Source organism: Cyanistes caeruleus, chromosome 6 (genome assembly GCF_971803275.1).
Source record: "Cyanistes caeruleus chromosome 6, bCyaCae1.hap1.1, whole genome shotgun sequence".
Lineage (NCBI taxonomy): Eukaryota > Metazoa > Chordata > Aves > Passeriformes > Paridae > Cyanistes > Cyanistes caeruleus.
This window is the reverse complement of record NC_141706.1, coordinates 24,007,512-24,033,793: the sequence shown is the minus strand read 5'-3', so window position 1 is coordinate 24,033,793 and position 26,282 is coordinate 24,007,512. Positions and strand designations below refer to the sequence as shown.

The 26,282-nt window shown below is 45.9% G+C and overlaps 2 protein-coding genes and 1 non-coding gene across 7 annotated transcripts; 2 read left to right on the top strand and 1 right to left on the bottom strand.

Annotated features, from left to right (window-relative positions):
• Window positions 1–118: 118 nt before the first annotated feature.
• Window positions 119–18,671, bottom strand: PIDD1 (p53-induced death domain protein 1). 4 transcript variants are annotated; one of them, XM_086895735.1, is made up of 16 exons: window positions 18,283–18,671; window positions 14,300–14,667; window positions 12,102–12,515; window positions 11,187–11,390; window positions 10,310–10,364; window positions 9,909–10,110; window positions 9,092–9,220; window positions 8,607–8,786; window positions 7,889–8,036; window positions 6,774–6,909; window positions 6,392–6,542; window positions 4,933–5,056; window positions 4,467–4,585; window positions 3,941–4,048; window positions 2,775–2,980; window positions 119–2,046 (listed from the first exon to the last, which is right to left on the bottom strand). In XM_086895735.1, exons 2-16 carry the CDS (start codon window positions 14,568–14,570, stop codon window positions 1,809–1,811), a joined length of 2,685 nt encoding a protein of 894 aa, XP_086751861.1. In that variant the 5' UTR covers window positions 14,571–14,667; window positions 18,283–18,671; the 3' UTR covers window positions 119–1,808. The 4 variants fall into 4 exon arrangements, with proteins under 4 accessions (XP_086751861.1, XP_086751863.1, XP_086751862.1 ...); XM_086895737.1 differs by lacking the exon at window positions 18,283–18,671 and adding an exon at window positions 16,230–16,386; XM_086895736.1 differs by lacking the exon at window positions 18,283–18,671 and adding an exon at window positions 16,230–16,326 and having other exon boundaries at window positions 14,300–14,638.
• Window positions 18,672–18,741: 70 nt separating this feature from the next.
• RPLP2 (ribosomal protein lateral stalk subunit P2) lies at window positions 18,742–23,366 on the top strand. 2 transcript variants are annotated; one of them, XM_086895719.1, is made up of 5 exons: window positions 18,742–18,837; window positions 19,211–19,334; window positions 21,017–21,065; window positions 22,660–22,758; window positions 23,249–23,366. In XM_086895719.1, exons 2-5 carry the CDS (start codon window positions 19,212–19,214, stop codon window positions 23,323–23,325), a joined length of 348 nt encoding a protein of 115 aa, XP_086751845.1. In that variant the 5' UTR covers window positions 18,742–18,837; window position 19,211; the 3' UTR covers window positions 23,326–23,366. The 2 variants fall into 2 exon arrangements, with proteins under 2 accessions (XP_086751845.1, XP_086751844.1); XM_086895718.1 differs by lacking the exon at window positions 18,742–18,837 and adding an exon at window positions 18,842–19,074.
• LOC111930831 (small nucleolar RNA SNORA52) lies at window positions 21,200–21,332 on the top strand. The gene has a single exon (XR_002865330.2). It is a non-coding gene; the product is annotated as a small nucleolar RNA SNORA52 (small nucleolar RNA).
• Window positions 23,367–26,282: the final 2,916 nt, after the last annotated feature.

The window sequence follows — 26,282 nt, the reverse complement described above, 5'->3', positions numbered from 1 at the left end:
ACAGGAGCTCTCCTCCCATTTCTGCACAGCACAGCCAAGCTCACCTGTGACCTGCCAGCAGGTTTAAAGGGACCAGTCTCCATCTAACTCAAGGCATCCACTGAATTGCAGACCATGCTGTGAAACAGTTAAGTGCTGATTTTATTCCCAGTAAGAGCAATATGCTCAAATGCATCTCTCCAAAACTGGAGTAAAGAACAAATACCTTGTTGGTATCCATGAAAATTACAAACAATAACATATGACACAGAATACAAGAGAAAATGTACATTCAAAGGAGCACTGCTGACTTGAACCCAACATGAGACTTGGGCTAGGCCTAGAGTTACAACTGAAATCTGCAAACTGTTGTCCAGTGCTCTGGACTGGACAGTCAGCACTCTGTTGCCTGAGATGTTAGAACAGCCTGAAATGAGAGAAAAAGCAGAATGATTTTACATCTCTCTTTCAATAATACTGATGGTAGGTCTGAAGCAGCATCAGGGAAGCCACTGATGATTCTTCACAAGGAGAAGAAAATGCCTGGATTTATCCAACCTGCAACTGCACGTTAACTTTGGGTGGTGCAACCTGGCACATTTAAACACACTTTTGTTTTTTCACACTAAGAACAGCCATTTAAGTAATGTTTAGAGAGTAATGCTGAATTCAAACCTGTCTTGAAAGACTTGAATTTACTTAAATGACAGTAATCTTTCAAAAAGCTTGCATGTGATTTTCCACTGTCATTAGTGGGTCATTAACTGAGGGCCATTATGAGATGAGGACCAAGAAGAGAAGGGTACCTCAGTAATAAATCACTGAGCAGCTAAAAAGCAGTAAATGCTTCCAGCCTTATACAAGATATTCAGGCTGAAAAACCGAGAAGTTAGCTCAGCATGGTTCCTGCCAAACCCACAACAGTGCCTTATTTCACAGCTGGTCAGACCAGTTTTTAAAATGCAAATTTAAGTCATGCTTTTCACCAAACTTCAGGAGAGGTCCCACATTCACTACTACACAGTCACATTTCACTGGGAGGATGTGAGGACTACCCTTTGGAAACTGCAATGGAAAGCTTAATTTCCCTTAAATCAGAGTCTCTCCCAGAACAGTTCATGTATTTTTACGTTTGTTTTTTTTTTTTAATGAACTATAACTGGAACTTTGTCAAAGATCAGCAGTATGTAGGTGTTATCTAAAAATGTGCTTGCAAGTGCAGCAGGCTATTTGTTTCATGATAGCTTTTGGAGCAAAACAAAAAAAAAAAGAGCAGTTTTTCTAGAAATCAGTTTCTTCTTTCTTCCCCACAAATACTTAGGTTTTTTTTGGACTTAAGAAAACTGGAAGAGATTTTGAAAAAAATATAAAACATTTTCATGAGGAATACGGTTCACATTTTCATGTGAGCAGAACACATCATTAACAGAAATGGCTGAACAGTCCCCACCACATCACACCCAGTGCTTCCAGCAGTGTTTCCAGTTTCAGGAATAAGTTATACATGAACACATGTAACATGAGTATTAATTCATCAAACACTACTTAAGCCACTACTCAGCTGACAGACAGACATTTCAGTCTCTAAATTTCTCCACATTTCTGAAAGCTAAAGCTCAAGGTCATGAAGTAGAAGTAGAAAATCGGTTCATAACTGCACTCTAAACTTCCTGGGACTGGCAGAAGTGGTATGTGAGTACAGACCCAAGAGAATCAATGCCCAGCTCCTCAGGAAGACACTGGCTCTTGAGAAGGGAGCAGCCCCCAGGCACTGTCACTCTGGGTACACAGAGGGGTCCCATACAAACCCCATTTTTCTCTGCTAGGTGCTACATCATAGCTATTGCAGAGTCCTCAGTGCTGCTCTCCTGCTCCAGGCCTACCCGGCGGATGGACTCGCTGTATTTCTTCCGTCCCAGCTCAATGATGGCTTCAATCTCATCAGCAATGTCCTGGCGGCCACTCTCCTTCATGGCTGTAATCAGCTTGCTCACACAGTCAGGATCCTCTGAGTTCTGCTGAGCCCACGAGAAAAGCATGTCCAGGATCTGCTTATTGAGGTCCTCTCTGAAGAAAGGAGGAAGGACAGAAGTAACCAACACGCTCTCCTGAGTAGCAAACCAAAGAGACCTTACCGAAGTCCCAGCCCCAGCTAGAGCCTTAAAGAAGCCATCCAGACACACAAAGCACTCAGTGGGCCTGCCTCTTCCCCACCCAGCATAGGGGAGTTGCAGTTCCTGCATGAACATTTCTCTATAAAATGTTTTCCTAATGGAAGTATCAAATTAAGGTATTTTGCTTTTGAATATAATTTCCTCACAGGAACATTAGTTTGATCATAACAAGTCTAATTCTCTTCTACTGCTTTGGCTTTTTGGTCAGGGTGCATGTCCCATGATGTACCACAAGCTCTTTTTGAATAACGATGATATTCACAATTAAAGCCATAGATCATTTCTCTTTGTAAGAGATGGAGTCTGGCCAGGAATCCGATCATAGAACAAAAGAGGAATGCAACTCAGCTGAACTACAAAGCTCATCAGGTTTGTTATTTCCCAATTTTGTTTTTCAAACAAAAAAAGCTTTATTTTAAAATGGCAAGAGAAAAGAATCAGTTTCCCATTATAAAAGGTATTACTTTCAGAAGACCCATTAGTCAACCCATCTTTAATCCAGTGAAACAATTACAGTGGAAGAACTTCCAACCAGCCAAGCACTGATTTATGCTATTACACTGCAGATAAATGGAGAGACAGATGTAATGCACCACTGTTGGTTACTGTGTCCCATCTCACCTGTTATTGTATCCTATGCGCTCAATCTGCTGGTAGGTCAGGCCCAGGTTGAGGCCGATGCTCTGCCAGTCAGCTCCCACGCGCCTGGCAATGTTCAGCAGGTTTGCCTGCGTCAGGTACCCAGTCTCAGCACTGCCCAAGTTCAAGGGAGGGAAGGAGAAGCCACGTAGGGAACAGGGGTTCTCATCCCAGCGGGGTTTCAGTTGCTGTGTCAGAAAGAAGAGAGAGAAAGAACATTCTTTCCTCTACCATCTATTTTCATAGAGGACAGCGTCCAGCCACTCAGTCTCCACAGTGAAATCTCCTTCCTTCTGCTGGGGAGAAAGGAAGTTCTTGGGGCTGAAGGGTCAGGCTGTAGGAAGCAAGCAGGACTCACACTGGCAGTGACCAGCAATGCTCACTGCCTCAGGAAATTATTGAATTGTAGTGCTCACAGTCATAGCTTGCATGGGAAATTTCCTTTCCTGCATTTACAGTGCAGTTTAAAATAAGCCACATCCCTGAAGCGTATTTGCCTCAGCAGTAAGAGAGCACTTAGTCTAGGTTTGTAGCTGAGGTTGTATGTGTCAGAAAGGGATGTGAGATCATCACACGTGATCGGAAGGAAAGTATTCAGCCTACCAAGGTATTTATTGTTTCACGCTTCTCAAATGTCACTGAAATTCCCTAAGCAAAAACTGCATTTCTCACTGTAACATACAGCCTAGCCTTTAAAGCTCACACCAGAATACCTACATTCAATGTTCAAATCCAGCATAACTACCTCATCCTATTGTCTTCTTTTTTCCTGCTGCATGAGCTGTGTGACAAAGAAATTTATAAACAAAACAGATGCTTTCCTTAATTACAGTGAGCTTCCTTGCATACTACATTCTCATTTTTTCAAAGGATCCACCCTTGCTGACTCTCTGACCACCCATTCAACAAGCCTGTGCTTGACAGGCAAGATGAGCAGGAGAGGTGGAGATCACTCCCAGCTCTTCACATTTTGGTTTCAGAAGAGCTCGCACACAGGGAGTGTAAAATCTCCACCATGACACAGCTGGGCAGCTATTTCTTGTGCTCATTCACTGCGTGCCTTCTCATGGAGGAAAACAAAATTAGCTGAGCAGGAATGCCATGCTCTTACACCATCTAGATTAATTTTTCTGTAGGAGACAACTCACAGGCAGTTTGATGGGCAGAGTAGCAAGCCAGAGGGAGTCTGGACCTTTTCTCCTCCTGCTGGCATCTTCAGGGATGCTGTCTGGAACTGCCCCTCGGTAGAAAGAGACCTTTGTAAAGAGAAATCATACAGTGAGGCTCTGATTCAAACACAGTGGCCTAGCCTATTGGCACCATGTCTTTTCCATTTGGAAAAGAATGAATTCAGCATTCTCATCTATCCTCAGCCCAAAAATATGCTCTCTCAATTACGTGTAACTGGGAGGAGCACTGAGGTTCTGTCATAAAGGCTGGACTGCCTGCCAGCACCCCAAAAATTAATGGCAGGAATGTAAGTCAGACAGTTAAGTGATGAATGATCCTTCAAGATTACACTTCTTGATTATTCAGAGTTTAGTCAGTGAAAAGCAAAGCCAGAGAAAGAGGGTAGGAAAAGAGTCATGCCCACCACTCAGAGATCATTATGATGAGTATTGTAAAAGCCATGATGAAGGAGGAAACAAGAAGTCAGTGCAACTGGTTGCTCACCTGGCCTTTTACAGCTTGGCCTTTTCTGTCCACAGGGGAGGTCACATAGATTTCCTTCATGTTCTTCAAGTGGGAGTAAAAAATAAATGAGAGACGTCCATCCACGCAGTCAGGACGATCTGTGCAGAGAAGCAGGAAGGATTCAACTTGTGGAGAAAAGTGTGCAGAAGCAGATCAGTCATAAAAATAAACCCACCTGGCTATTGCACTCTGCAGGTTTACAAGAGCATGAGAAGAAATTAAAGTCTGCAAACAGCACTTTCATAAAGAAAAGCAAACAGAAATTTGTGTGACCAGAGAATGTGATAAATTCAATGTCCAGGGGCTGGCTGCTGTGAGCAGTGGGCAGGCTGGAGACAGAGAGGAACACCATGGAGGAGTGTCACCCACAGTAGAAACATGTCTAGGGCCAGAGCAGGACAAGAGGTAGGTAGGTAGGAGCAGAACGAGCCCAGAACTGCCATACCCATATCAATGCTGATGCCTCGCTCAAAAGCTGCAAAAAATTGCTCTCCCTCAAACATCTCCACCATGTCGGATGGCTCAGGTCCTCGATAGCGGTTCTGCAGCTTCTTCAGCACTGGGTCAACCTGACAAAGACAACAGTGTTTGGACTGAAGCACATCTTTCCCTCAACCCATGTTTCTATACCCATGATGTTCCTCTCACCTTCAACAGGGAAGACTACTTCATGTGAAAAGGATGTAAACAAATGAACAAACACCCACTAAAAAAGCATTTTCAGTGCTGTCTCTATCTTTTTAACAGGTCTTTATAACTTCAAAGGCAAGGAGGGATTTACTTACTACCATATCCCACTCACTATTTAAATACATTTTCTCTGCAAAAAGACATGCTACAATAGCACACAGCTGAGGACACCCCAAAGCTCATTTTGACTTTGTAGCATGTGATCACAGTGGCAGTGCAAGAGTCAGGTTAGATTCTTCTTTCTATTTGTAACAGTAAACCTCTCTCACTCCATGACCATTCCTAGCAGGATTACAGACACACCCAAACTGCAATCTCACTCTGAGTGTCACTGATGCTTCATCTGGAGACAGTTTTAGCCCAGAACCCAATATAAAAAATCCTTGCAGATGTTTGTGTCCACAGGTCACAGGAGCACAGGTAAGGAAAAGGAGCAACCAGAGCAGAGAATTATGCAGGGCTGGATATGCAGTTCAGTAGTGGCAGTCTGATAAAATAACCCTCGCCTCACCAAGCTGCACTGCCTGCCAAGGGACATGTTCTCCACAGCTGCACACTCATACACTAATCTGAAACAACACTGCTGAGGGCTGATACCCCTAGGAAGAGGCAGCAGAAGAGAAAGCATGAGCACTTCCCATCTCCTTCTTGACAAAATCAGCCAGATTAGCTCACACTCATAGCATGAATGTTAACATGCATAATATGATGTTGCATTGAAGCAGATTAAGGAGTGCTCGTATGTTATGTTCCAGTGTTTGAACTGAGAACAACAAGGAATATAAGTTAAAGTACCATTTCTAACTACTCCAGCTGAAAACGAGCAGTGCTGCTACCCACACCACTATCCCATGTCAGACAAGTGACACGTAAACTTTGACTTAAATTTAAGCCAACATGTTTTGCCTCATGTTTGCTGGATGGTAATAGCATATACATGGCCAGTAACTGTGTTCAGATGATGTCAGCAGCCCAGTCTTCAGGGTTTGTAGGGGAGGAAATCAGTGCATGACATTTAGCACTGCATAGAATGAGTTTTTTTCTTCCCCCAGCTCCCTGTGAGTCAGTATCACACCACCAACAGTGTGGTGACAGCATACCCCAGCCATGACTCTGGGCTGGTGAACAGGACCATTTGGTGCCCTGCTGCCCTTACATCCTACAAAGGGAAGTCTGAGAAGCTCAGGAACAAGGCAGTGCAACCCAGATCAGACCTTGTGCTTGGGGACACACTGTAGCAGGACTTGCTCAGGATCATTCTTCCTCTGCAGTGCAATGAAGTTCACCTGGTACAGACGCAGCCGCTCATAGACCTTCTTGGCAATGCCTCCAATGTAGGTCTTGGTGGTGTACCACAGCCAGTACCTAAAGACAAGGAATTTTAAAAAAAGGAGGGAATGTGCTGAGAGAAAGGTGCCAGTGTCACACCCACATGATTGGAAAGCATGACAGGTAGAAACAAAGTGCTATGCCAAGCCTGACTTGCAAAAGGAGAAGGGAACAGATAGAGTTAATGTCATGGCCTCTGGTCAGAGTGTGGGAAAAACAAGGCAGAGGAACATCCCATCTTTTCCTCAGGACTAATCCTGCACTTACCAGGAGAAGTGAGTGACTTCAAACACTGCATAAAGATGGGTGAATTCCAGCACCACATCACTGGTAATATCATTCCAGGTTTGGCCCTCCAGGTCACCATGGAGAATATGCAGTCTTGACCGATCCAAATTTAGCCCTAAATACACCAATGATCAAGAGATGCTATATGCAGCAGAAGACTTTACTCATGGCTTTACAAAGTCAACTACAGGTTTGTGTGATTTACTTTGTAAAGCCACCAAATAAGAGTTCATGGCCTTCTCTTCAGCATCCAGGACTGAACTTTGGTCAAAGGGCAGCAATAAGAGGACCAGGCTATCCCACTGCTTTTGGGATATTCTGGCAAAATATGAAGAGTTAAAATGATAGTGTGCTCATTCCCACCAACAGATTCATTCTACAATTCTCATCACTAAAATCTAGGGTTATTAATTAAGTTCCGTCTCTTTCTAATGTACATCTCACAGACTTTGCAATCCTGATGCACTTCAGGCATACAAATACCAGGTAGTGTTATAATGAAGGCCATGTATTTCTTCACAAGAAAACCAAGTGAGGTCAAAGAAAATACAAGTAAGGAGACTCGGGGTATTCAGCAAACAGAGGAATCCCAGCCATGACTGAGGCTGGTTTTAGCAGTTTTCAGAGTGAGATGTGGCTTAGCATACAATCATATATTTTTAAATGCAATGGCTCAGCACCTGATTCATATGCAAGGAAAAGAGAAGACGGAGCCCAGGAGGCAGCATGTTCATTTCCTGCTTCAAGCTATTCCAAATCAAAAGCCCTTTTACAATGCATCTCCTCAGTGGGCAGGAGTGTCTCTCCAATACACCACAGTAAAACCAGCAGTTTAAATACACATGTGTTTTGGCAGAGAAATCCTTTTGACAGAACATTCTCCCAGCTTTTCTGGTCTGTGAACCCCAGCCCTGATCTGATGGACCTGAACTACCTTCAGCTCTCACTGCTCTGCACCACCACACAGTCAGGGGACACACCTTGCTGTTCCTGCAGGAAAAGCAGCAAGCTTTATTAACAACAGGAAATGCAAACAAAATTCTCTCTTTTCCAAATATAGCATTTCCTTTCATCAATTTTAGGAATAAGCTGACCTGTGACCCCAGGTGGAAGAGGCAGCTGAATTCTCACTGGCTTGAGAAAATCCACCGTGGAGTCCTGGGAGAGGTAGAGCAGGGGACTGGCTTTGCACCCTGCATTGGCTGTGATTTCCTGTATCTCTTCTGCAGAGACTGGCAGCACCTGGATGTGGCAGACAGCACAGTGAGCAGTCAGGCACCAAATTCCCACACTGCTCACTCAGTTCCTCCAGCACCCAGCAAGCAAATGCTGCTCTTGCTGCAAGGCCCATTGTGAAATAAAGCACAGTGAACTTTCGCTAAAGTCTGGCAACCTGTTGGGCTGGGATGGACTTAAAGTATTACAAGAGCATCTAGCAGCTCTACAGAACAACTAATTTTAGTGAAGTGATTTTAGAGTTAGATCCACTTTAGATTCCCCCACCAGCCCCAGTTCTCACTGAGCTGTTTTGCAAGGGTCAGTTTTGCAAGGGAAAAAGAAGAAAAATCTTCTTGTGTTCCCTTCATAGCTGCTACCCACTGATCTGCTGGAGGTCCCTTTCCTACACAGGCCAGCATGGAGCAAGGTCCATGCTGCAAGCAGGGAAGTTAAGAGAGAAGGTGATCTGAGATGGGTCAGCCCATGAAGCAACCACGTCTAGACATGAATTACCCTAGGGCAGACATCTCTGTTCAGTGCTGTACTGAACATGAGAAAACAGCTGCACCAGAGATCACCAAAAAGCATGCATACCTGCAGCTTGACACTACGAGGCTCTTTGGTGACTCCAGGAGGAAAGATCACTTTGATGTTTGGATCCACACTGGAAAAGAGCAATGTCCCCTCAGCTGGCACTTTGCATTCATTTTGCACAAGTCGAGACACGACAAGGAACCAAGAGAAGTGAAGGACACAACAGTGAGCCACACACTTCTGTAAAAGAGGACAAAGGAGAAAACATATAGGCATATAACTTAATACAATAAAGGCAGGAAAACGAGTACCAGCCAAACAGAAGAAAGTACTAGATCAGGGATGAAGCATGGCAGGCTGTCACTTATCAACTTCAGGAGACACACCTCCATGAGAGGAAACCTGGAGCTGAAATTCAGTACATTTTATAGCAGCTGGTCAAAACACAGCTAATGAGATATTCCAAATATGTTCACTCTTGGCTGGGCACAGCCAAAGAGGGAAACGGGAACAAAGTGTGTCACTGGTAATTTCAATCTGCTCACCTTTGATTTTCTCTTCCGCTTCACTCTTGTTTTCAGATCACTCCAGCTCTGCCCACTGAAGGTCCGAACTACCACCTCATGCTGGTGAGGTGTTTGAGGTGAGATACATGGCATAGAGATCTGCACCTCCTGCCAAAAAAGCATTCCTGTGAGACACCAATTGAAAGGATAAAACCAAGCCCAGCTCTGCTCTGTGACTTCCTATGCAGACAAGAGGGAGAGCAGAGCCTGTACACAGGGAATCAAAGAACCTGCTCTGCCATGCAGTCTCTGGGGAGGTGACAGGAAATGTCAGATCTGCTATGGACTGTGATGGCAGGAAAAGTTGCTTCTCAGTAGCTTCTGAGCAGAAAGGGCAAAGCAACTTTTGCAGTGAGCTGCTGTCAGCCATGATGGAGCTGGTAGGTGGTGTGACTACTCCTCAGCTTGAACACAAACCACACAAACAGACTTTCAGAGAAGGATGCAAACCATCCTTCTTTCAGGCTAAGGCCAGACACTGGATTTATCCTCTGGTAGAGCAGGGGGGGTTGTGATTGAGAAAGGTTATAGCTCAGCTCAATCAGGAGCAGTGGGGAAGGCAAAGGTGCCAGACCAGCACAGCATTAGAGAAGCTGGCTGTGTCCTTTCTGATTCTCTGCAGCAGGACTTCTTTGAGAGGTGGTCCTGTAGCTACTTAAAAGCACCAGAGATAACTGCAGCTATCAGATAAGCAGATAGGGTAACTGTCTCAAAGGTCCAAAAAGCGCTCTCAGAAGACTCCACTGAGCTACTGCAGAGGTAGATTCATCAGGAGGTGACCTGGGTGTATCCTCACCTGCTGGAATTGGACCCCATGAGGCTGCAGCTCCAGGACTCGACTCAGCAGGACATCGTGGTGTCTAAGCTTTACCCACTGAGGATCCGGCATGAGGGATCGGAAGCAGATCCGCAGAGGATCAGAGGTGGCCCCCGGCGGAAAGTAGAAATGGATGCCACAGGCCAGGACCACTCTGCGGCCTTCAGAGGTGACAGTAAAGCTTCCAGAAGAAATGCATGCATTTATGACATTGTGTAGTGACTTCAGCCCTCCAAAAATCAACAGAAGAATCTCATACTTGTATTTGACTGGCCTACTGAGGCTATAAGCTCCTATACATTCCTGCAATACCCACCATGCACCTTGTCTGGGACCCTTTTACACCACAGTAATTCAAGTTCTTAGTAACAGAGGCTTACCTGCCCTCTTCTGATGCAAGGATGAGTTCTTTTAGCCTTCTGGTACTGGATTTATCTGCGGCAGAAGATTTGGATAGAAGGAGACAGAGGTACTTAAACAAAGGTAGACAAGAAAGGCTGAAGAGTTTTGGCTTAATCCTAATCTGACAGAAGCTAATGGAATCCTGGTCACACTGCAGTGAGCTCCAGAACACACCACAGCAAGATGATGGCATGAGGCCTCAAAGTCCCAAGACATACAGAAAATGCTGTCTCTCCCCTAGGGAAACTCAGAAGCAGAGGGAATTAGAAAATTTTTCAGTTTACCCCTGCAGCTCTCAGGGCCATGTTTGATTGCCTGGGCCACCCCCGGGAATCAGTGAACATGAGCACCATTGGGAAACCCTGATCAGATTCCTGCTCATTTAACCATGTTCCTATTGGACAAAGAGCTGCTCCTCTGCAGCCTGTGAACCTCAGGAAAGCAGGAGGTAACTGCACAGCAGAATGACTCCTTGCTGTTCCCCGAGGTTCTAGCATGAGCCACCACAGCCTTAGCAAGTCCAGGAACTGGTGCTCACCTCTGCTAAAAAGGCAGGACCCCTTTAGGGACCTCTTCTGATCTGTTTCCTGTGAGCCCCATTTTCACTTCCACTGTAAAACCCTACCAAGAAAGTCCAATTCCTAGGACCGCTGAGCCCTTCAGACTGGGATAGGCCTCATAAAAACATAACTAGTACTGTCTGTATCCTTATAACTTAATAATTATTCCAAAGAAATAAATGCTGATCTGATTCCCCCCTGCTTGCCTTCTCTAATCCAAACCCATCTACGCCATGCTGTGCTGAGTGAGGGAACAGCTGGGCAGAACACACAGCAGCAGAAGCCTTGCAATTACCAGCCTGCGGGGACGGTTCAGTTTCTCCCAAGGGATTGCCTCGGACGTGCACAAATGGCAAGGTCTGGATCTCAGCAGGGATGGCACGGAGGCAGTTGTTCTGCAGATCAAGTCTGGACAAGTTGGGCAGCCTGGCAAGCGAGGCAGGGACCGTCACCAGGAGATTGCTGTGGAGATGCAGCCGACGCAGAGACTTCAAATTGGCTGCAGGTTGGAACAAGAAGTGACCCCCCATCTGTGCTGTTAATTGCACTGCACATCAGCTTGAACCCTCCCTCTCTCCTCAGCCCATGTAAACACACACATAATGAAGGAAAAGCACAAAAGCTTAACATCCCTTTAGCTCACAAAATAAAGGAGTGCAAAGAATTAGCTGAGAAGCAACCCAACCTTCTCTGTTCTCTGCTTTTCAGCTACAGGTAAGACACTTCTTATTTCTAAGTCTGAAGACTTGTGGTCTTAAGACTTTACAACAGCATCAAAAACATCTTCAGTCACAAAGTAATACAGGACCCAGGAAGCTGGGCAGCAGAACTCAAGAGTCCAGTCCTGTGGACTGGTCCACAGAGGACAGTGTGCTTTTAAGCCCAGATTTGCATCCCATCAAACCTCAGCTCTTCTGTTACTAGTCCCAGCTGCTACCCAAAACCAGCCAGGCCAGATCCTCAGTCATTGTAAATTGTATTGAAATCTCAGCAGTATCGCTGATTCACAGAAACAGTGTGGTTCAGAGAGTTGCTAATGCTCAAAGGCACTGACTGAACCAACCATGATCCTCCTGGATACCCCTTCCATTTGGCTCCAGTATGGACATGGTTTATGCCAACAACTCTGGGGACAGACACTAAGGGTCTCAGAGGTTGTACCAAAAGCTTGGCAAGCCCATGTTCCTCTCCTCCCTAGTAAAATACATACCTAGGGAGTCTGGGATGCTCAGTAAGCGATTCCCAGAGAGATCCAGTTCTGTGCAGTTGCGCAGATTCCCAACTTCTTCAGGGAGCAATTCCAAAGCATTTTCTGAGAGATCCAGATCCTGCAGCATTGACAGCTCCCCAATGCTCTGAGGTAAGCCTTTTAGCTGATTTTTCATCGCTGAGAAGAAAGTCAGTTTGCTCAGACAGCCAAAGTCCTCAGGAAGTGTCACCAGACTGTTGTGACTCACCAGGAGCACACGGAGGCTGGGAAGGTGGAGAATGCAGCTTGGCAAGGTGGAGAGTCTATTGAAGCTGAGATCCAGGTGGGTGAGACACCTGAGATTCCCAAAGTCTGGTGGCAAGTTTGTCAGGGAGCCACGCTGATAGGAACCAAACTCATCCCTAGCATGGCCACCTGGGTGGAGGGAAGTGGAGGAAGAGGTCAGTATGTTACCAGGAGAGCTCACCAGCCTCATGTGAGACTTAGCACAGAGATCCACAAGACTGGGAGGTACTGATCAAAATAAGCAGCACTAATCACAAAGTACTCAGAGAAGTGAATTTTCTGCTCCATGCCTCAGTTTCCTGATCAGTGAAAGGGGTATAATAGTGAAGAGCTGTTATGAAATCAGGAGATGCCACAGTGAACCAGTACAGCTCTGCTAAATACATCTGGAGTCAAAGCTCAGAATGAGCCAGGCCACCCCCGTTTACCACACTTCAGCAGGGTGGCCCATATATTTCCAAGCCTCCCACTCTCCTTCCCCACTTCTTTCTCACTACCAGTGGCCAACACACAACGCTCTATGCATCAAGGAAATAGTCCTTGCCCTCAAGGCTTTTATCCATGCTGTTGAGAAGCAAGCAGCCCTGAGCACTGAAATCTGCCCTTGCAAGACTGGGGGGCACACATGAGGAAAAACAGTGAAAATGTGGGAGGAAAAAGTAGGTAATTCAGTATTTTGCAGACAGACACGAGGAAAGCAGTGAAGGTGTGGGGAGAAAATTAGGTAATTCAGTATTTTGTAGGGCAGACAGCACAGACAGGGAAGAATGAGAGTTTCGTATCCCAGCTTGTGACACTCAAATTGGAGAAGGGTCACACCCCTGGAAAATAACTTGAGCAAACAAAAGGAGACTTCCAAACATTTCCACTTGTTCATTGTTTCATACTCCTTCTCCACAGTTTTCTATTTATATCCATATACAGCAGAGGGCACCAAACATTTTTTTATGCTGCATAATGGTACAAAATGAGAGCAACCAAACTAACAGGCACCTTGCACTTTGTACATAAGATCTTAGTGAACTACTTATACGTCAGGATGCTCAGGGTATGTGTACATCTCACAAAACAAGACTGATAAAAGGTACTGCTGTTACTGCCACTTTACTAAAGAGGGAAAACACAAATCAAATTATTCATATGAGAAATTTGTGACAGATATAGAAACAAATCTCAGACTTATCAGTTTTCAGCTAGAACCCTGAATTCTGCCCCCAAACTCCCCCTTTCTTTTCTCATTTATTTTTAAAATTTTGCCTCCCAAAGAGCAAATGATTCAGTCTGATACAGAAATTATACAAACTGTATTGAGATCCTCCCACAATAAACAGATGAGACAGTCAAAGAATGATCTAATATTTATAGCTCTAACAGTTATTATGCTTTGCCAAATTACATGCACACCCTTTGTCCTACTTTAGATAAAATGTTTAACTGAATGAGCCTACTCTGGTTTGTCTTGAACTCTGCTAAATCTACAGTCACTGACAGCAAGCAAAGATTAAGCATGGATTAATACAGACAGAAACACAGCAAAGACAGCTTATTATACTCCCAAAAATTAAAGAGGGGCTGAACATTTACCAAACACCTTTCAATCCCCCTCTTGCAAAAAATTCTCTTCTTCTAGAAAATGACTATAGAAAACACTGTAGCATCAACCCAAACTCCAAAAACCCAGACTCCAAAAAACCCCGTCCCCAGGCAGGCGTAGAAACAAAGGGTGGAAATAAGAGTCTAGAAGCTATATGTTGTTGAAATCTGATTCAGCTCTGAGCAAGTCTGAGCCAAAGCTATGGTAAGGGGCACTGCATCAAAACACTTCCAAGGGCAGTTTGTCCTGTGGATGTGGAGAGGATTAACAAAAAATCTGAGCCTAGAAAAGCTGGATGGTGATGGGCCCAGGAATTTACCTTTAAGCACCAGGGATTTCAGGTGCTTCAGATGAGGAAGACTTCCCAGTGTGATGTCAAGGAGGCAATCATTGCTGCTGAGCCGGAGGAACTCAACCTGGACCACCTCTCCCTGTTGCTTCTTGAACAGCTGGAGGAAACGGTGGCAGCCGTCAGGATAAACATCCAGGTTCAGTCTGTTGTCTGCAAGGCAGGAGCCAACGAGGGCAGTCCCTGAAGTCCCCTCCCTGCACTCATCCCTGAACCTCAGCAGCTCTGCCATCTTCTGCATCTCATCCACAGGGTCCAGACATGCTCTGACTTGCCAGGCAGGCAGGCACTGGCGGCACCACAAGGCAGCTGGGACAAGGAGAGGAGGAAAGATGGCTCTGAAAAAGAATACGGGTGCACAATGAAAGCTCCTGCCCCAGTCCAGAGTGGCTGGAAAGAGTTCATAATCACAGCAAGATGGTAGGAAAGATTACATGTATGTTACTGAAAGCTTTGGAGGCAGAGAGCACAGAAATGCAGCATGACAGATGTCACAGAGGCTTCTCCTCCTAGGTAAATCTTTCCAGCCAATGTCTCAGCAGGGAATGGAGCAATTACGCACCATCAGAATAAAGACCAATATTAACTTTAAAAGATATAAATGTAAATGCCTATGCCTAATGCAGATTTCAAGGTGCCTTAGTGGGAAGCTTTACAAGTGAAGAAGAAAACTGGGGCAGGGAGAGCTGAGCCAGAAGCAGAGCCCAGAGATAGCTCACAAACTGTGACAGGCTCTCATCGAACCTGGTTGTGAAACCAAGTGTCAATGGGATAAAAGCAAGTGGACAAAGGGCAGCAGAGAAAACGTGTCAGGGCCAGGGCCAGGGACAAAAAAGGCATGTCACCTCTTGAGCTTGGCAATTAAACTAGCTTGTGGTGTGACTATAAGGAGCTCTTCGTAAACCCTGCCACGGATTGAATTGGTAAATGGTAAATAGAAGTTTGATTGATGCAGAATTAGAACAAGCTTGGCTGCTGTCCAAGGCCAGAAGAAACAAGCTAATGCCCCAGCAACACCCTGAGGAGCAGTGCTTTCACTGTTAGCCTGTGGGACATGGCAGCACTGATGTTCCCTAGGCACAGTCTGGGGGGAGGCATCACCCTCTGAAAGAGCAGGAATGCCTCACCCTGAAAGAACAGAAATGTAAGGACAAGAAGAACAGGTAGCAGAGCCCAGAGGCAGCTCGCAAACTGTGCTGGGTCCTCGTTGAACCTGGCTTGTAAAAATGAGTGCCAATGGGATAAAAGTCAAACAACTGCTTCAACAGAAAGGTGATAATTTCTTGCAATGACACTGCACACAACATGTACACAACCCTCTTACAGATATGTGTAAGAAAAGATTTCATCTGCCATAGCTTTGTGAAACTGTCAGTGGTGAAGGAACCAAAGGGCAGCTCTGGAAGCCACAGAGGCAGCCTCGGGGCCAACAGACACGGACAGACGTGGTGCCACAGACATTCCAAAACACACACCTGGACATGGACACACATAGCCCTGTGTATGAACACACACACCCCTTCACCTGGACACACACACACACACCATGCATGGACACACACACAGCCCATACATGGACACACACTCCCCTTCACCTGGACACACACCCCTTCACATGGACACAGACAGCCCGTACATGGACACACACACACACCATGCATGGACACACACACCCCTTCACATGGACACACACACTCCCCTTCACCTGGACACACACCCCTTCACATGGACACAGACAGCCCGTACACGGACACACACACAGCCCGTGCATGGACACACACAGCCTGGCCGGGCTGTCCGCACTACCCTGTGTCCCTGGCCCCGTCACCCCACGCCCACTGTCCGGCAGCTGCTGCAGCCGCGGCCCGTGCCCGGCCGAGCACGGCCCCGCTTGTCTCACCCCTCCGCACCGGCCCCGGGCACCCAGAGGCCGGGGCTGGGCTGGGCAGAGCTCTGAAGGCACTTCCTGAAAAGTTCTCGGGAGCTGCGCCGCGATCCGGGGCGGGACGGGACGGGACGGGGGAGGTGCCAGAGGCAGTGGGACGTGGGCTGGAAGCTATGGGGAGCCGTGTTCCGGCGTCCTGCTGCCACAGCAAGGACACGAAAGTAGAATTTCCCGACGCGGCCACTGCCCCGGCACCGCAGCCGGTCGCGGTGCGGCTCCCCAGGGCTCCAAGGGAGCGGGAGGCACGGGCAGCTGCGGGTGTTGTGCTCATTCCATACAAATCCGGGGAGAGAAATGGAGCTGCGGCTGCGAGCCCAGGAGGGCGCAGGACAGGGGCTGCCCTGAAAGGAGGTTGCAGCCAGGTGGGGGTCAGCCTCTGGGACAACAGGACATGCTCTCCAGCTGGTGTCCAGATTCAGGCTGAAAGAATTTCTTCACAGAAAGGGTGGTCAGGCACAGGGAAATGGTGGAGTCACCGTCTCTGGAAGTGCTTAAGGAAAGACTGGATGTGGCACTTAGTGCCATGGTCTAGTTGACAGGGTGGTGTTTGCTCATAGGTTGGACTTGATGATCTCTTTCCCAACCTAATAGATTCTGGGAGTCTTCTGGTGTAAGCTGCACATGGTCCTATGGGAAATTTCTTCAAATAAAGAAATAGTCATTCTCTAGAAGAGCGTTTTTGCAGTTGCACAAGAGGGGGATTGAAAGGTGTTTGGTAAACACCTACAGGGAGCAGACAGTAACCACTGACTACTGCTCCAAGCTCTGGCTCAGGTATAACACTGTGAGCATGGTTGTTTTCTCACCTGAGCTACCACAGAAGTCCCACCACACTGGGAATCTCTGGGGCACCGCCAGGATGGCAAGGCAGGGATAGCCACAGCCCACACACAGCCCTGCTGCTGAACCAACACTCCTCGTTTGTTTGGGTCCAATGGGTTTCAAAGTGTTAACTTTTTACTTCTATTAATTTCCCTAATGCAGGAAATCAAGTGAATAAGCACAGGTGGTGACTCCCATAATCCCATGGTGAGACTTTGCCATCGGATTACCACCTCCCAGCCTCCCAGCACAGGAGAGCAGCCCTGTCCCTCTTGCAGAGAGCCTTGCCTGAGTGTGCTGTCCCACAAGTGGGTTCTGTCACCCAGTGTGCAAGAAGCCAATCCACACATGGAGTTGAAGTATTTCACAGAACCACAAAGTCATTCAGATTGGAAAAGACCTCCAAGGTCATTCAGTCCAACCCGTGACCAAACACCACCGTATCAACTAGACTATGCCACTAAGTACCACGTCCTTTCCTTAAACACCTCTGGGGAGAGTGACTCCACCATTGCCCTGGGCAGTCCATTCCAATGTCTAATCACACCTTCTGTGAAAAAATTCTCCTGAATGTATAAGCTGCACCTTCCTTGTCCTCCTTTCAGGTGGTTGTAGAGAGCAATAAGGTCACATCTGAGCCTCCTTTTTTCCAGGCTAAACAACCCCAGCTCCTTCAGCTACTCATCACAAGACCTGTGCTCCAAACCCTTCAGCAGCTCCATTGTCCTTCTCTGGACACATTCCAGCACCTCAATATCTGTATTGAAGTGAGGGGCTCAGGACTGGACACAGGGCTTGAGGTGTGGCCTCACTTGTGCCAAGTACAGAGGGACGATCACTTCCCTAATCCTGATGGCCACTCCAAGATCACCAAGTTCCACCACTGAGCAAACACCACTGTGATAACTAGACCAAAGCTAACTGATGCGTCCAGTTCTTCCCAGAACACCTCCAGGGACAGTGATTCCACCACCTCTCTGGGGAGCTTGTTGCAATGCCTCACCACCCTTTCCATGAAGAAAAGCAGAGACAGGTGCTGGCTTTCTGGACTAATCACCCATTGCCCATCTCTGCGCTGATACAAAATAAACAAATATGGGGACTTTCATGTGTGGATCTGCCTCATGTGCACCTGGTGACAGAACCCAACTCATGGGACAAATGGAGGGGATTGTGCTGACCCTACCAGGCCAGGCCAGGCCAGGGAAGGATTCCAGAGCTGGAGGACAGTATTAAGCTTTGTCAGGGGAGGTCTAGGTTGAACATCAGGAGTAATTTCTCCACAGAAAGAGTGGTCAGGCATTGGAAAAGGTTGCCTGGGCTGGTGGTGCAGTCACCGTTCCTGGAGGTGTCTAAGGAAAGACTGAATGTGGCACTCAGTGCCATCCTCTAGTCTACAGAGCGGTATTCGGTCACAGGCTGGACTCGATCTCAGAGGTGTTTTCGGATCTCATTCACTCTGTGACTGTGATTTTGGAGAATCACGACCATCCCAACACAAACGACAATGCCACACATCACGGCCAGAACGGGCAATCCACGTTCTGCGCATGCTCCACCGACAGCGCCGCACCCGCGGTCCCCCATTGGCCTGCGCGCTGCCCGCCGCTCCTGCCCAATGGCGGCGCTCGTTGTTGAGGGGTGGCGGGAAGAAGGCGTTGCCGAGGCCCCGCCCCTTCCTTTCGCCGCCGCGCTGCTCTCACGAACGCACGTCCCAGCGCCCGCCGCCGCCGCCGCCCAAGTACGCGCGCGGTGCGCCCCCGCTCCGCGGCAGTGGTGGCGCCCGGCCCACTCGCGCCAGTCCGCCGCCGCCCGCGGGGCTCGGGCGAGATCACTCGGGGCGGGGGGGTAGAAGGGGAGAATGGTGGCCATGTGCTCTCCCGGCCTGCCCTTGGGCCGGGACTGGCGGAGGGACGGGACGGGCTGAGGCAAACGCCAGGGCGGCAATGCCGCGTTGTCGCCTTGCTTCGGGAGAGGTGTACGGTGACGGCGCGGGCCGCGGGTTCTCATTAATGAGCGGAGCCAAGGGATTGTGGCTCGGAGGGAGAAGGGATGAGCTCCCTCGGAGCATACGTAACTGGGCCCTGCTGAAACTCTCCTCTCGTGTCTTGCAGGATGCGTTACGTCGCAGCTTATCTGCTCGCGGTGCTCGGGGGCAATGAGTCCCCCACGTCCAAGGACTTGAAAAAGATCCTCGACAGCGTCGGCATCGAGACGGACGATGAACGCATGAACAAGGTGGCGTTGCCTCTTAATTCCAGTGTCCCAGCCAGCACCAAACATTGGAGCCGTTTCCTTGGCTTTTCCCTTTGCCTCCTTATTGATATGCTTTTGTTCAGCCTTTCGTTGATCCTTACCAGTGTGATTTCTAAACGCTGTTCAGCCAATCATAAGATTTTTACAACTTTTGTTAAAAGTCCGGCTTTCTTATTCAATACCTGGCCTCTCCAAAGGTATTTGTAGTTCAGTGTAATCATCCTCATTGAGATGGTGGCTGCATATAAGGTTGCATTGAAAACGTTGTGTTACGACATCCTGTATAGTCTGCAGTGAAGGTTCACTTCTTGTTTTCAGTCAGTATCAATTCAGAGCTAACACTTGAAGGCCTGATACTCACTAATACATTCTTCCTTAGTGTGCTGCAAAGGAGCATTTGTTTCCTCACCGAGAAACATAGGCAAATTCTAACAGGGAGATTAAAGGTATTTGAGGATAATACATAGGAAGATTTTGGAAATTAACACCAAAGTGATTGTGTTGAAAAACAGACTTTTAAAGAGTATCTTAATTAGAACGTTGCTCGTGATATAATAGGTCTTCAGCATTGTGGACCTAAAAATAATCTGACATGGGGAAAAAATCCAAGAACCAATAAAATATTGGTTTCACATATCCCATACTGGTATGTGAAGTGTTTCCAGAGAGATAAAGGTAAAAAGAAAATACTTTCCCAGTGTTTTACCATAGGCCAAACCAGACAGTTGGTTGGCTGAGCTGACAGTATCCTTTCAGTGGTTTGGGATTGATTTGGTTTGAACTTGTGGTGCTCCTGTAGTTCTAAGTCTTTTGTCTTTGGCTCCTTTAGGTTTAATACCTTAATGAATTAATTACTTTCTCTGATCCTCCAGTATTTGGAAAGCTGTTTCAGAATATGTTTTGGTCATAATTAATTTTTGCATTGTCTGTATCTTAAGCCTGTGTAAATGTAGTGAAGTCTTAAAAGCGCCTTTCTCCTGATGGAACAGTCATGCAGGCGCATAGTTTCACACATCCCACGCTGTGTGTATGCAGAAGGTCCCTGTTAACAAGCTCTTGGCTAAAGTCCTTTGGCTTTGGCCACTGACTCCTGATAGCTGGGACTCACCAGTAAGTTCTGGAGCATTATTTTTAAGTGCTTGCTATAGCAATTTTGGGGTTTGTGCTTTGCTTTTGTCATCCCTGGTTATTCAACAATGGTAGTAAAATTAAAGTTGGAACTCTGTGTTCCAGGGCAAGGATACAGTGGTTTGGCTTTTAACATTTGTTAGGGCTAGGAGTGGGATTTTGCGGTTTTGGGTCCAGAACCCATGCCTCAGAGCCTCCCAGGGGGCATTAAGCAAGAAATGTAAACAGTCCCTCAGTGACTTACACTGTGGTGGGGCTTCCTGATTGGTTCCACAACATCTCTGTATCCTCTTTTTTTTAAGGTCGTTGGATTAATTATGAATTCTGTACCAGATTTCATTAAAATGCTTAAAGTGTTCAAGACTTAAATAAGGTTTTCATGTCAGTGTTCCGTTTCTGGCACTGAGAAGTGGGAATTTTGGGGCTAGATAAGCAGCAGGATGGAGGCGCTGCATATGATGATTCATCAGTACTCATTTAAATGTAGTTTATCCTCATGCTGTTTGGAAGCTCAACATTCTGCATTTTACTTACAGGTTATTAGTGAGCTGAATGGAAAAAACATTGAAGATGTAATTGCCCAGGGTAAGTAGAGTTTCCAGGTGATCCAGATAATTACCTCTGTTACTTTGATAGCCTAGACCTAAGAGTATAGAATTGGCATCAAGTCACTGACTCCTTGTTCAGCATCGTGCATCACAGCTGAATTGAGTTAAATCAGGTCCATTCTAATTCCCTGCAGGTCGGTGCCAGTACCTGCTGGGTTTCGCTTGTGGACCACATTAAACTGGAGAACTCAAGCATGTGTGAGCTTACTGGTAGTGTGCTCATGATGTAGTTTTCTGGACATGTTGATAAGAGACTGAGCTGTCCTTCGGGTTCTCTAGGAGCTGTTTTGTGTTTTACCCACTTGTGAGCACCAGTGATACAAAGCATGAAGAGCAGGCAGTTGGCATTGGGGGTGCAGCTCCACCCTCTGCGGTGAGCACAAGCCTCTCCCGTGCACATCTCTTGTAGAGCTCTCAAGAGTCCAGCATTCCCTTTGCCTGAGACAGAGCTCTGAGGGCTGATTTCCATAGAAACTTGTGCTCTTACTGAAGCTGGAACTTTCCACGTGAATTGACTGGGTCATAGGGCTGAAGTAAAGCAGAGCTGAGGTAGTGCAAAGGTTTCTGATTAATTTTTTTTTTTTTGCAAGTGTATAGGCACAAGGGAATTTGCAGGCATATTTTTGCTTAAAGGTTGCCAGGACTTTGCTTGGCCTTGCTGTCAGAAGAAGGCACTAGACATTTCCATCCATGTGGTTTGAAAGACCTAAGAGAGCTATTATACATGTGGTTACAACACACTTACACTGTCTCTTTCTGTAATGCTTTAAATAAATTGTTCCTTAGAACATACATCCATATGAAACATGTTTGTTTACTTTGCTAGTTTAATTAGATCTTGAAGTAACGGAACTATTTAGAAACTGATTCCCAGAAACTGGAATACAGGCAAACAGTGTTTGTATGTGACCTTTGAATGCCAAGGGAACCTTGGTATGTCAAAGACAAGAGGCCAGAGAACTAGCTGGCTTTCCAAATACAAGCAGAAATCAGAAGTCTCAAAGGAGATGCAATAGGGTTCATAGGGTGCTGAGGAATTTGTTTAAAATACTGTACTCTTTGCCATAAATAAATCAATGTTTCCCTTTCTCTCCTGTAAGTGTGATCCAGTTATGCCCTCAGAATTCTCTTTACCGTTAGAGGGGGGGCAAAAAAATGAGTGGAGGAAGCCAGTGCTGCCAGTATATTACTTTTGAGGTACATTATCACTTTCTAGACTACTGTGCTGTATTCAGAAAACAGTGTGGGTGTGCAAAATTGGATGTGCTTGCTGCTATTTTTATGACAGCTTTTGGATAAAAGACAGGGACTTTGTGTACAGAAGAAAACTTACTAATAATATGCTGTCAGTGTTCTTGGGACAAGCCTTTGTGAATCTTGAAACTCTCCTGAGTGTTTTTCACAGAACAGTTTGTATTTATCATGGATGCAGCCTCTTGTTCCTTTTAGCAGATAGTGACAGGTTCAATCCATGAGACAGGATCTGTTTTTTCTGCACTCTTCCATTTCCTCTGACTTCTGTGCTTGGGATGAGCATGTAAATAAATACCCTTTTCTTGTGTCCCATTCAGGTAATGGAAAACTTGCCAGCATGCCAGCTGGGGGAGCGGTGGCAGTGTCTGCTGGAGGGGGCTCTGCTGCTCCTGCTGCATCTGCTGCCCCTGCAGCCGGTGAGTGTAAGCCGAGAGGAGTGGCTACAGGGCAACTCCTGCTGTCTCTGGTAACAGCTTGACAGCTGAGTCCACATTTCAGGGCTTCTCCACTTTAGGAGTTCAGTATGTGATGGAAATGTCAACTGAACAGTTACTTTTCCTTTGGATAGTCAAATATTTGCTTTTTATCTGCCTTAGGATTGGTCTTGCTTAGAAGCAAGAATCAGAGAGACTTGGTGGTGTAAAGCACATCTCTCCAACAGTAGTGTCTGTACCCATTCAGTGTATTTGGTTGCTCTGGAGTCTCTAATACAAGTAGGCAGGGCAGCTGAGAACACCAAAATTTGTATCTTGTGATACAAGATACAATAATGATATAATATGTATTTTATATATTATATATATAATGATAATATTATCTTATTACAATTATCTTACTACTTGTTACACCACTTATTTGTGGTGCAGTGTTAATACTGACCATTCACTTGGTCTTTTTTTCCTTCAGCTGAGGAGAAGAAAGAAGAGAAGAAGGAGGAATCAGAAGAATCTGATGATGACATGGGATTCGGCCTCTTTGATTAATTATTTGTTATAGAGAAGTTATTAAAAGTCTTTGTTTTAAATGTTTTTGTGTTTATTATTACCATACATGTGCTCTTGGATTCAGCTGTTCTTAAAATAGCTCTGACACAGATTTGGTTTTTATCTCTGTCTCCAATATAGGTGAGTTTTCTGACTGTAGGACTCTCAGAGTACTGAGGAAATGGCAAAGTTTTTGTGAACCTGGATGTTTGTTTTGACTCTACTGTTTCTTAAAACAGTGTGTAGAAATGGAATCTTCCTGAGTCTAGCCTTCTCCATATTATTTTGCTCTTGGCTACTCAGTGTAGTGTCTCATCTATCGAGCAATAAAAGTACTTTGTTTTCCAGGATCTGTTTATTCAATTCCAGAATGTGAAATTGAATGAACAGCAGGCCTGAATTAGTCTAGAAACATAATTTCAGAGTTAATTATACTAATTTGGTTTTAAAATACTTAAAAGCACCAATTTTAATTACTGTCAGATTTCCAAGATCTAGACACAGCACCAATAAAATGGATGGCTAGGATTTCCTGGTACATCCATATGCTTAACCAAAACAAAACAACCTAACCATATGTCCTGGGACACAGATCAATGCAGAGGTGCCCTTCATGCTGAATGGCTATTCTGGGCTATCAGGACATAAATCCTACCTTGATCTGAGCAAAGAAACATGAAAGTGGTATTTCTGGAGAACTGAAACATCTGGCATGCCAAGAAGATCATATCAGCTTGAGAGGAAAGTAAATTTTTCTTTATGTATGGAGTGTGTACTGATAGAAGATTGATTTGGCAGGCAACTTACCCTGGCTTCTTGTGGAAGTCTGCATTTGTCATTGTAGGTAGGCAGAGTACAAATTGCATGTGACGATCTTCCCATGATAAGTCTGCACAGGTAAGAGTCAAAAAGATCCCTACAGTGTGTATACTGAGGAACTTTCCTAGTGTAGTTGTTTTTGGAGAAAAGTAACAATTGCTGATACAGCTGTGGTCATATGAGTCATTGGACAAAGCATGGCAAATACTTCTGAGAGTAGAGATGGGTGAAATCCAAGTAGGAAAAACTATTCTATCTCTCTGGCATACTGAGAGAAAACGCAATACTTCACAGCCAAGCAAGAGAGCAGTTGGAAGTTAGAGCCTCAGAATGCCCATGATATAAGCAACTAACCCTTGCCCTTCTGGCCCTGCTGCAAAAAAAAATGTACAGGAGGTAACAGTGCAAATACCTTTCATCTACTTTCTCTTAGGTGCCAGCCTGGTGATCTGGTAGTAATGAAACCACTCATGTTCATGGCAGTTCTTTGTCAGACATGGGACTGGTTCAGCACTGGGATTGGAGAGGGGGCTGTGGTCCTTAGTGATTTCTCCATTTCAGGTCATTGAAAAAAAAAAAACATGGTTCTTGGATGTGGTTTTATGGAGAGGTGCCTCCCTCCCTCCCCAGTAGTGCCTTGCTTTGCTGCTTTGAGAGCACTGTCGGTGTTTACACAGGAAGGGATGGCCCTGGCACACCATTCAGGGTTTTTCCATGCGCAAGGGAATTTGTTTGAATGGCACTGAGCTATTTCATGAGTTTGCTGTGCCCAGGCTCATGGAATGAAACAAACCTGTGGTGCCAGCTGCTTGCTACTGTGATGAGGGGAGGAATACAACTAAACCTAGACTAACTTTTTTTCACTGTGTTTTTATTTATCTTCTCCATTTGGCCTTTTAACCTTGAATTATGGACCCGATCTGTGGTGAGTGTCCTCTTACAACCTTTAAATTCCTTTGTGAAAGTGCATAATTTTCATGAAAACTGTCAACCTCCTCTGAGAAGAAAGCAAGCTAATTTGGTAAAGTGTTCTGAGAAGAAACTTCTGGGACAGCTCTCAGGGAAAGCACTGAAAATAGAGCTCTCATCACAGTGCCACATGGAGCCAATGTAACATAACCACCTCATAGGTTTTTCTTGAGAAGGTCAGGGCATGGCTCGGCTCTGCTCCAAGATCTCACGCGTATTTTGCAGAATTTTCCAAAACCTTTGCATAGTGAACATTTCTTCTGAATACAAAATCAAACCTATTAAGCTTAATTCCCCCTTCCTTACCTGTTTATGAAACTGTTGCCACCTGATGGCTTTGTACATGGAAGTGTTGTGTCTGGAAGTCTGTTGTACCCTTGTTTGGTGCTCTGCATGGAGTTCACCACTCTGGCTTTCTGATTTCAATGAGCTTCAGCTGTGAAGGAGATGGGATCCCTGCTTCTGCTTTGGAGTCACTGTTCTGAATTTTCAAGTCTCAGTGATGGCCCTTCAGACTTCACAATGATTTCCAAAGGCAAGGGTACTGGTGAAGTGGGTGCCTTGAATTCCATGATTCTCTCAGAGAAGATTAGTGCCTGCTAATTCTTGGATTTGTGGCCTAGTCTGTCCCCCTTACAGAATCAATTTTAGCTAGAGAAGATTTTTCCTGAATTCCTTGTAAAAGATAGGCTCAAGGGTATTGAAGAGAAAAGGAGGGATAGTCTTGTGCCTGGAGATTACACTGGTAACTGATCATTACCAAATTGACAGCAGGGGAGAGTGATTTAGTCATAGGCTTGACATTGAAATGTGCAGGCTTTCCTCATGGTACACGAATGCCATGCCATCTTAAATCAGCTCTCACTGAAAATCATTCCTTACAAACACCATGGGCCAGGGAGAGGGATGAGACATCTCCACTACTTGGAAAGCAGGGATAATGTCCTGGACACTACTGTAAAGCAATAAGCAATGGCTCCCTGGGGTCACTCTCAACTGGTTCCACTCTTACTACCAAGGCAAGCTGCTACATGCAGGCAGGCCTGCTGAACTCAGTAGGTTTGACTTACATAGGGGCAGAGATGGCTGTCGTACCTTTCCTAGAATAAAAATTCAGTCCCAAGAGAGCAGGACCGCACTTCTGCCTTGTGAGATGCTCCTATGAAGCA

What these genes read in the sequence shown, in the direction of transcription:
- RPLP2 (XM_086895718.1), top strand. Translation starts at nt 19,043, where the DNA reads ATGCCGCGTTGTCGCCTTGCTTCGGGAGAGGT. An exon ending in CGCCTTGCTTCGGGAGAGGT is followed by an intron (nt 19,075 to 19,210) that starts GTACGGTGACGG and finishes CGTGTCTTGCAG; the next exon opens with GATGCGTTACGTCGCAGCTT. An exon ending in ACGATGAACGCATGAACAAG is followed by an intron (nt 19,335 to 21,016) that starts GTGGCGTTGCCT and finishes TTTTACTTACAG; the next exon opens with GTTATTAGTGAGCTGAATGG.
- PIDD1 (XM_086895735.1), bottom strand. Translation starts at nt 14,570, where the DNA reads ATGCAGAAGATGGCAGAGCTGCTGAGGTTCAGGGATGAGTGCAGGGAG. An exon ending in GAAATCCCTGGTGCTTAAAG is followed by an intron (nt 12,516 to 14,299) that starts GTAAATTCCTGG and finishes CCCTCCACCCAG; the next exon opens with GTGGCCATGCTAGGGATGAG. An exon ending in GCCAAGCTGTAAAAGGCCAG is followed by an intron (nt 4,049 to 4,466) that starts GTGAGCAACCAG and finishes CTCTTTACAAAG; the next exon opens with GTCTCTTTCTACCGAGGGGC.